General features: G+C 42.3%; 1 protein-coding gene across 1 annotated transcript in view; it reads right to left on the minus strand.

The window, feature by feature from the left end:
- bmp6 (bone morphogenetic protein 6) overlaps positions 1–9,026 on the minus strand; it is a 56,688-nt gene extending 47,662 nt beyond the window's left edge. Inside the window, exon 1 of the mRNA XM_008438685.2 lies at positions 8,098–9,026. Coding sequence (XP_008436907.1) covers positions 8,098–8,506 — 409 coding nt within the window. The 5' untranslated portion in view covers positions 8,507–9,026. The remainder of the gene's footprint in view (positions 1–8,097) is intronic.
- Positions 9,027–11,036: the final 2,010 nt, after the last annotated feature.

Genomic DNA, 11,036 nt, shown 5'->3' on the forward strand with positions numbered 1-11,036 from the left:
GAGGGGAGAGCTCCGAAACCCTGAAACTCAATAAGCCGAATTATTTGTGTGTCCTGGGCCATTCTTCAATATCTCAGAAAGTTCAAGTGAATCTGAAGCTGCGGTGAAATATTTTACGCCGTAAACAGTTAAAAACATAAAAACAAACAGAGGTCCACAGTTTGTTAATTTGACTTTTTCCTCGCGGAGGAGCTTAAAGTGCCAAGTTTACGTGTCCGTTAAGATCCTTCACTCCGCTGTAAAATATCCTGAATTCCTTCTACTTCGAGCGTTCTCGCTGAAATGATGGGTGGTCCTCCGCTCTGTTCTCTGAGGCCTTGCAGGAAGTGTTTCAAAACGATTTGGAGAAAAATTTTCCAAAGCTACGGTCTGTTTCAAACAATCGACTCTTTGGTCAAAGCCAGCTAATTATTTGATCATGCTGGGGCTTTGGGACTAGTTTTGCTGCAAAAGGAAGTGGCTTACCTGGGCTTAGACGCTGAGAAACGCAGCCAGGCATCACAAGACAAGCAAAGAAAAAAAAAAAAAAAAAAGCAGCCATCTAATAAGGGCACTTCATTTCTGAATAAGCTGCGAGCGCTGCTGGGATGTGGCTAATCTCTCTTAAGCTTTTTTTTTTAGTTGTTTGCCTTTAAAGTTTGGGAGGTAAGGTGGGAAGAAAGCAGTTGTTGACTTAGGCCAGAGGACCAGTGACAGCTCAGCTATAGCCACGCAATGAGGTGTGCAGAGACTGAAATGAGACAGAGAAAAGAGAAAATGGAGCTGGAAGCGATGACAGACGAGAGCACAAAAGCACAAAAGCACAAAATCGTTGCTAAAGTTTTGCTGCAGACGAAAGCCATGAAAAAAAAATTCACTTCCAAGACAAGGAGAAAACCCAAAGTCTGACAGCAGGCAGGAGGCTTGAACCACTTGAACAGAGAGGCAAAAAATAATAATCTTGAGAGTTTTTCTTGCAATATTCTTTGCTTCTTTTCAAATCCAGACTGAACTTGGAATGGAGAGTTACAAGAAAAGTTCAACAGGTCCAGTTATTGTAAATCCAATTCAGACCAAGTTATAAACAAAACTTCTATGAGTTTAAAGGACATTTAGATAATAAGGCGGTGCAAAAAGAAAGAAAAAAAACATGTGGTGTGCATTTGTATATTTTACCCTGATATCCATCTATACATACAGAAAATCAAGTGGACTTTTCAAAGACTCATAACTAGTAGATTGAGTTCAACTCAGTAAAAAAGCCAGTTCTGTGAAGGGCCCCGAGGTTTGTTAGAGAACATTAAAAAAACAAAGAGCATCATGAAGACCAAGGAAGTGCTGCGGTTAAGTTTAAAAAAGGGTTGGGTTAAAAAACAGAGGGCTGAACACAAAATATCTACAAAAAGTATAGAAAGCCTTGCATTCTTTACTTACTTTGTGTTGGTCCCCTGCATAAAATCCTAACAAAATACACTGCAAATTGCAGTCTAACAAGACGAACCTCTTGAAAGCATTGGACACAATGACTTTGCTACCAGCTAAGGAGGTGTTGTGAGGAAGTAAACTCCATCCAGAGATTAAGACACTGTCGTCCTATTCTTCGAGATCAAGTAACGAGTCCAGTAGGTCCAGAATGGATCTATGGTCCATCAAGTGAGTTCTCCAGGGTTTTCTCCAAGCAGGACACACCAACAAAACATCTACAGAAAACTCCCCAGGAAAAGTCCAGATCAGAAGCCCAAACCACTTCAACCGATTCCCTTTGAGGCAAATAAGCAGTGGCTTTACTTTGGATGGTGGATTTCCTCCCACTACCTTCAAGAGGAATTCCAGACACCCGACAGAGGAAGCTCAGTCCAGCAGACTGCATATTGAGACGGACAACACAGGAACAACATTTATAGCTTCTTCTGTGACCTTTTAAATCAGCAATTTCTCAGAATCTTTGACTCAAAGAAATGGCAAGGTAACAGCTAAACCACAACTTTCACTCCTCAAAGCAACCTACAACATTCTCCATACTGACCATCATATCCTCCTGACTACCAGGAAAAAAAATATTGTCAAATCACCTTTTTTTTTTTTTTTAAATCCCAGTCTTTGTAAGGTAATAAAAGGTTTTATGTACTTACTTTGTCTCTTCCCATAAAATGTGTCATTACTGATAAACGCCATTTTTATGAATTAGAAAAAGGTACGTACAAAAGTCCCACCCCTTCACATGTGGTATCATTGAAAAGCCCTAAATGTCCTCTCCAGACACCAAAAGGAATTAATTCAGTAGAATGCAGGGGGTGGGAGATATTCAAGTTTAGAAATGTCTTCTACAGAGGACAACAATGAACTACTGGTAGTCAGGAGGATATGACTGTTTCTTGAAAAGCTGTTGGGCTACATCCCCATTCATTGAGAGCAGTCACCTTTAACCAACATACCCAACTTTTCATACATCATCTTGTACATTTACCGTTTGTAGACAATTTTGTTATGTTTTATGATGAAGCTAGATAGACCAGTGGCCTCATAAAAATATAAAGATCGATGTTGACAGATTTTTTTGTTTCAGCAAAAAGTGAGAAACTGAATACTACAATACCTTTCCCTCTTCCTCTTTCTAAAGCAAGAATAGCATCACGTGTTGTCATGCTGTGCCAACAAAAAAAAAGTCCACACACAAGTGAAAGCAATTTCAAACAATAGTTAGGAGTGACCAGTCCCCTGTTTTTTTCCCTTGAGGACGCCGGTGTGTGTTCGGACATGTTTAGAGCTGCATGACTCATGCAGTCCAGTGTCACTCAGACCTCAGTGGAAAGCAGGACGTCCACAAGGCAAACAGTGATGCCCGTGCTATTCAAGGAATGAGGATGAAAACGGAGCTGGAAAATGTGTTTCTGCTGCCCCAATTCTAAGTTTTCCATAACTTGTTCAGCTTCCCCCCCTCCTCCTCTTCCTTGTTTTTTCATGGGCGATTCTTAAAAAGTGATGACGACAAAGACGAACGGATGACTGAACAGCAGGTCCACATGAATCAGTGGGCTAAAGAGGCATATGGTGTGCAGAAAGCGCATTTAAGACTGCATGTAAAGCAGGGGCCAGAAAATGTATCGGTGCCCCAAGGAAATATCTTCAGAAACGGAGCAGTCTGTCTTTGTTACCTCACTTGACGGTGATGCACACGTCAGTTCAAGCTAAAACTAAATCAAAGTCACCTAAAAGTCAACCTGTGTGTCTCTGCATGAGCAGGAGAGGCTAACGCTGACAGGCAACTTGAGGCTTTCCCAAATCTTGTGGGAACATCAACCTCTCCACCTTAAGTGGCAACAAATAACAGAAAACCGAATACAATTAATTTACGGAGTTACCCAGCATGCCGGGTTCTTGGGAGTTCTCATCTTTTGGGAACCACAGTTAACTGAACCCCTGATTGCAGGAATAATCTCATTTCACTTTGGGCGCACGTTGAATACACTTGAGTCGAAAGCTCAATTTTGCCCGATTAAATGAGCGAGTGACAAGCAGTCATGCTCAGACATGTCCATTAAACAAAGAAAGAAAAGGAAATTTGTGTTAATTACAAACTAGTTAGTTCAAAATGTGGCGTACCTAATACAATTAGCAGTCAAAATAAACAGCTTTACTGTAGCTACTGCTATCTTTCCAGAGGTTGTGCCCACAATTAATCTTACGAAAAACCACCTGGAATAACATGGATGAGCAGTTAATATGTTACCTGCAGTAGATTAATGTCTTTGGATCTATATTTAATATAAACCAATATCGGTTGGTTGTGACGAATCAGGACCAAAGAAGATTTCTGCCATCTTAAAGCAACTGAAATGGCAGATTAAGTAATCACCGTTTTATGAAAACAAGCCATTTTTACATTTGTTCTCTGTGGGGGTTTTTTTCCCCAAAGCAGCCAATGATTGTCTATGGGAAACAGTGATCAGAGGTGGTGCACCACCATTGATCTTCCCCAGTGAAACATGCCGAGAACTAAGCGAAAAGTAACAGAACGACAACAAGGCGGGGCAAAAATCCATAAATTTAGCATTTTCTATAACAAGTACAATATTTTTGCTTTTCTTGGTACTTCTTTCAGTTTTCAGACAATTGGTGCCACACTGCCTCCAACTTCCGTTTCTTGTGTAAATAACCATTTACTTTAAACGTAATGACAGCTTAAACGTTCATAAAGTAGCGCTTGCTTAAACGCCGTTTTACTCAATTCCCTTTTGATGATTAAGTATTTTCAAGATGGCAGACCTCCACTTTGGCCTTGGTCCTTCTAGACCAGACGACCCACTGATCAGGATTTGTATTAAACGAAGACACCAAGAAACTTATCTAGTGAAGGTAAGACAGTAACTCCTTAAAATCAACGAAAGCACACCAACTCCCATGTTTTATGCTTGGCCTACACTGATTAGCTTGTTACAGTGTCCTTCTCTGAGCAGTATTTGCCAGATAAGCAGCTCCTCTTGCGTGTGTCTCTTAATCTCGCTCCACATTATTCAAACCAGCTCAGACGGATTGTTTGGCCCCTTCACTTTTCTTCCTTTCATTTATCTTAATTCTAATTTGTAGTTTCACTCTGGCCACACATGATATCCAGATTTTTGGACAATAACAGGGACCACCCAGAAGTGTTTCAGGCCTCCTCCTTCAACAGCTCCCTCTCTCCGTCGCCCCACAGTAACGGCTCCGTTCGACCAAAAAGACGCATTAAAATCTAATCGGGATGGCAATGACACACAGTAGTCGTGCGCAGCTTTATTTGCAAAGCAGATGGAAGGCCTTGGCCTGTCCGACATTAATTACAATCACATTCGGAGAGGAAGCCGTCCCTCCTCCAGGGCGGTCAGGACTTTGTGTACGGCTGGAGGAGATGGCAACCTAATCCCCCAGGTCACCGCAGAAATCTGAGGGAATTGTCAAAAGATGCACAGGACGTGATTAATCAAAGTAGGGGAGCCAGATGTGCAGCGGCACAGGAGTATAAACCAAAACCTGCACAGCAGAGGAAGAACAAAACCACAGACACACAAACACCACACTGCCACCATCACACCAGACTCCCACCCCCGCCGCCCCCCTACAGAAGCCCACAGAGGGGGTTCGATATTTGAGACCAAAAACGACGGCTTCCATCTTTGTGGATATCTGGTTTTCATCACAGCGTATTGCAACACCAACACCCAGAGGACCAATAAGTGGAGAAGTATTTTGGATGTCGGCCACTTCAGCCTAATTCTTCTCATCACAGGAAGAATAGAGGGGCTATTTATGGTTTATACAGGTGAGGAGGAAAACATTTTTAGAACGTCTGGTCCTACGAGGAGCCAGGAGGGGAGGGGGACAAAACTGCAAAACATAATTCTGGAGTGGTGAGACGTTCCCGCTGCTCTGATGGCCAAACCATGACAATACCTTCTGTTCCCAAAAAGAATGCTAATCAATCTGGTTTCAGACCTCCTCTTCCACTGGCCTGTGACTCTGGCAGGACCTCTGTTTATCTTCCAGAGCTCTGTTTAGAGTCTCCCAGTAAACACTGGAGCTGCTAATGGAAGGAAGGGCTTTGAGCTTTCATGTTCCAAACTCGTTATGATTAAAGTGTCCCTGTTTATCATGCTGGGGGCTAATTAAAGACCAATCCGCTCGGAGGGGAAACACAAACAATGCGACGCAATTTACGCACAGAAAAACCCGCAGCTTTTTAGCGCTGGAGGTCAAGATCAGGAATAAGCCTTTATATACAAATACCAGTGGTGGCGGTTGATGGTTTTGCCGAGGATACTGGGTTTATTCTCCCGCTTTAAAACATACATCACGGAGCAGATTGCACAGCGAGACTGACCACAGAATTTCGGTCCCATAAGTGAACGGAGGAGGGCAAATTTATCCGGAGCGAGGACGCAACAATAAATTACCCAGAAACAATACGAAGCTCATTTGTCCCACCGCATAGGAAATGAGTGAGTTACTCGCTCCCTTTGTGGTGTGCGCACACAGTGGGGGAGTTCATTATAAACTACTACACTGTGGAAGAAATGCAGGTAAAGTGAGACATCAGGGTAATTTAGGACAGGAGGGGCAAAGAAAAAAAAAAAAAAAAAAAAAAGGGAGACCCAGTGAAGACCTTTGGCTCGGATAAGTGAGCCAACACAATGGTTTGGTAGTTTATAACCAAAATCAAATCAAATCATCGTTTTGGTCACTTGTGATCATTAAATCACAGTATAACTGAGGAGACGTCACACATGACAATCCAAAGATTATGAATCGAGATGTGCTTTTAAGTACATTTTATGAGACAATAGGTTGATAAACTTTGCTTTACCAGTGAACAACATATATATATGATGTAATAATGGGGCATCATAGCAAAATATATGCTTTGTTTAGTAATTATTACAGAAATCCTTTGTTCTTTTCCAAAATAAGCTCATTTGATGAAGCAAATTGGGACAAGATGCTTCTGCAAATCTCTGCTTTTAAAGCATATAGATAGAAATATATTTCTGCTATACCTGAAAAAACACCGAATATACATCAACAGAAACATAAACATTTCTTCTAAAGACTGCCTTTAAGTTAGATGTAGTAAAATAGGACAGGAATATTCTCATTTCACTATTTGGATGACTACTTCTGTAGTCCACTGTTGCACCAATCATTTTTGGGAAATGACTTAAAATCATTTTGGACGGTGAACCTCCATTAATTAGAACATGATCATCAAATGTATTTAGTTCAATAATCCAGTTTCATTATTTTTACAGTAGGTGACGGTCTGGGGAGCCATGTCGTTTTGGACCGCAAACTTCATGCTTCCCTCGTCTTCATGTAGATGCCGATTCAACTTTGTTGTAGGACTCAACACCTGACCACACGGCCGAATGCGTCATTACTGTGTTTAAGGACTATGGCATCTCCGTTTTTGTTTGGCCAGCAAATTGGTCTGACATAAACCCCAACAGAAAGTCTATAGTTGAAGCAATCTGGGCTTACCCAACACATCAGATCACATTCATGCCACATTGAAATTATTCTGTAATTCATACAATAGGACAATAGGAGCCCAAATACTGAGTATACAGTGAAGTATATGAACATATTTTTTCATGTGCTCATATTTCTGTATTAAAACTCCTTTAAAAAAAATAAATTGCTCTAGTTTGTGTTTTCTGATTGATTCAAATCAGGTTTTTCCAGTTCTGGTCGGAACCAATAATTGACAAGATTAATAGAAAGAAACGCTTGAAATATATCACTATATGTGTAATAATTCCATATGAGCTCCCCCTTTTTGAGCTGAATTTTCAAAATAATTGAAGATACACGACTTGTAGATGCATGGAGGTGTAGCCTCTGCTTGTACACGCTCGCTGTCTAATGTTTTTATTCTTTACATACATCTTAAAGTAGTAGACCATTATTTACATCCTGAACATGGACAGTCACAAAGAGGAAGAAAGTGCAGGAGGCGCCGAAACATCATGGAAAATTAGTGGAGAAGAGAACAAGTGGGGGGAGAGAAAGAGAGAGGAGAGAGAGAGAGAGAGAGAGAGAGGTCCTCAGCTGGGGTTAAATATTTATAAAGAAGGATATGAGAATGCAATCACACTACAGACTGGATGAGAATCAACAATAACAGTTGTACAGCTTTAAAAATGGGCCGCAGCAATAAAACATCCCAAATTATCAAACATGTCCCTTGAAATTGTGTAGTAAATTGTGACGCCGCAGGCTGAACATTTAGACAAAGTGAGCCGATAAACCTGAAGTAACAAAACCTATATGACGCGCGCGATTAGTTTTTACACTCAGCTGAGTTCAGAAGGTGTAATTATCAATAACGTCCCTATAATAACCGAATGCATCCTATACGTGCGTAATGGCGCGCCGTGATGGAGACCCAAACCAGGGAAGCAGATCTACAGGTGGACGAGGAAACAGAAGTGCTTCTTAAAGTAACAGGTGGCCACCTTTGAATTCGTGTCCTAGTATTTCACTCTTAAATTACATTTTACGCCTCAGTTTTCTCTTTGATTCCCAACAACAACAACAAAAAAGGCGCAAACAAGCACAAACAAAAGATATTTTCACTTCACTCACCTAAGTTAACGAAGCTCATCACCATATCCGCGTCGTTCAGGAAGGCCGTTTCTTGATACGTTGCCAGAGGAGGGCTCTGGGTGGCCGGAACGGACTGGTGTCTCTCCAGCGCGCCTTCCACTTGGCGTTTCTCCTCGCTCGATAAAGTTTTGTACAAGTCCAGCATGAAAAGCGGAGCGGAGTTGTACTTTCCGTGGGACAGATGCGGCCGCGGTCTGTGCGGCAGCCCCAGGACGGACAGGATTTCCTTCTGCATCTCCCTCTTCTCGTGCGTCCGCAGCCTCCGGTGGACGAAGCCCGGCTGCCCCTCGCCGGTGCCCTCCTGTGAGTAGTGACTCCCCGCCGCCGCGTACGTGCAGTAGTAAGCGCTCCACCACACTCCGACCAAGGCAAGCAGGCGGCTGGTCATGGTGTTGTCCCCCGCTGTGCTCTCCAGAGTCCCCCGACTGAGCCTGGCGTGGAGTTTCGGTCGCCTCTCCGAACGCGAATCGCGCGTAATGGTAGCCAAAGTCCACCCGAGAACGGCGCTATCAGTCGAAACGATTGATCAAAAGCACGGCAGAAGTCCCGTATCAAGCCATTTGAAATACTCACTAAAGGAAAATGCGCATAATAGCACCGCTCCCGCTTTCATTTCTGCTCCCCGCAGCGCGCTTTGCTGCTCCAGGATAAAGTGCACCATGTGAGAGTTTATTCTGAGCGCTCCGCTACTCTTCGGTCAGTGGACACGCTTCCACAAACAGAACTGCGCCTCTGGTTGAAGCCATTCTACTGAAGCGGACACATTCACTCCCGGAGTTGATGACAAAAAGAGAGAGAGGGGGGAAGAAAGAAAAAAAACAGGGTCTCACTCAGCGGCGCTCCAACTCCTACAGGTTGAGTGTCAGAGTGTGGAAAGAGTCAGCAGGTTGCAGTCCATAATATCTCTGTGCGTGTGAATTCCTGCCGAGTGTGTGAGTGAGTGTGTGTCAGAAACCGCCCACTCCGTGTGCCCTCAGAGGTGGAGCTCTTTAAACTAAGTTTAACAGCATATTTCCATATTTTGTTCATCGCTCTGTTCAAATAACTCCGATTGGTGACATATAATTTTAGTAATGAGATATTTTCACTTTGTGTGTACATATTACGTTGTGTTTTTTTTTTTTTTAAGCAATGTGATGTAATTCAGTTTATAACTTCAAAAAGTCTCGTTGGGTTTTGGTTTAAAAATAAAATCACGCGTTAAGATTCTGGGGTTATTCTCGTGTTTGCTTACAGACGCATGACTTCAGCCACTGAGCCGAGATGTCCAGTGGAGGCACGACCCCTGACGATGGACTTGGAAACAGCAAGCGGATCATGCGCATCACCTTCCCGGCGACGGAGCTCTGAACGGCCCCCTTAATTTAATTCAATCCAGTTCATCAGTGTAAATTCACAAATAATATCACCTCAAAAGGTATTCACAACGCAAACAGGCGTAGTTTCTCTCCCGTTGTATGGAGTTATGTAATAGAAAATGACCCGAAGCTGATCATAGATGTACATACAATTGAGTAATTTACATTCAGTGCAATCTGATTGCGATTATAATAAAATATAGGAAAATTCAGATGCTTATATAGTCAACTGCTAGTCTAGGGCACATTCAGGAAGTACTGCGAGATCAACATATTAGAAAATGGTAAAGAATGAAGAAGATTTGCATGTTTTGTTGACTAGACTGTGAAATAATTTTTTATTCTTGTCTTAAAGTTAGATATCACATCACATAGCACCATTTCATAGTAATAATCAGGCAACTATGTTACCTCAAGTTATGAAAATGCCGCATTTTTCATAACTTAAGGTATGAAAATGCTTTAAAGTTATTTCTTTAAAGAACAACTTTAAAGAAATAACTTATCAAAGCTGAAATGGGCTTCTGTCTCTTTAAGAACTGCCCATCCCTTTGGACACTCCACCCTCAGCACTTCATCATGAAAATGATTCTTCGTTGATGCCATCCATTGATGCTGTTCACATCGATTTTGGAGCAGTGCAGTTTGTATGATAAGTTCAGATAAGTGGCCTCCCACCAGATGTTTGCTAATTGCTGCTGCTAGTCTGTAGGAGCTGAGTGGTTAAGGTGCGGGGCAGAGGTGCTCAGTGACGTGGAAGCTGGAAACCGCAGCTCCACAGAGGAGCCTTGGGTAAATAGAGCTTTGTGGGAGCAGGCAATAAGGCACCCATGAACGGTTGCTACGGGAGATTTAAGAGATTTCTGGAAACATGCATGACTGTGTCATAGCAACACAGTGTTTTTGATGAGGGAAGGACATTACTGCATGATATAAACTCAAAACTCAGCTGACGTTTATTATATTCTGCTTATAATTCCATGTTATTTAGGGTTTCGATCTCTCGGCTCATGTTCTATGACTGTTTGGGAAAAAACAGTTTCGCCGACAGTGGTGCTGGACGGAATAATGAACGAGGAACATCTTTTGACTTTTCAGCTGCAAGAAAATCTACAGCAAGCCACAAAAAAATAAAAGAATTCGGTCCTGTTTTGACAAATCATGGATTATAGTAATGCACTGCTCAGTGACATGTTAATAAATGGGCCCTTAGAGCCGGCTGGATTGAACAGTTTACTGACTCAGCCATTGTTAGAGCACCTGAATGTGGTGGGAAACAGAAACACTTTATGTCGAGTAGATAAAGCAAATCTCCCCGAGACTCTGAAGACATCTGCTCCTAGGGTGCACTCAATGAATCGCTTAGTCAACATTATGATTTCAATTCAAAGCAGTAAAAGTAGAGTATGCTAGAGGGTTAAAAAAAAGTACTCCTTAAAACCATAGTTTCCCCTTTCTGTCTTTCTCTCCCGTCACTCCTGTCCCCGTGCCCCATGTTTTGTCTCCATGGTGCCTTCAGCCTGTGATGGTCCTGATGATAAGGCTCAAAGGTGTCTATAT

Source organism: Poecilia reticulata, linkage group LG20, assembly GCF_000633615.1.
Source record: "Poecilia reticulata strain Guanapo linkage group LG20, Guppy_female_1.0+MT, whole genome shotgun sequence".
NCBI lineage: Eukaryota > Metazoa > Chordata > Actinopteri > Cyprinodontiformes > Poeciliidae > Poecilia > Poecilia reticulata.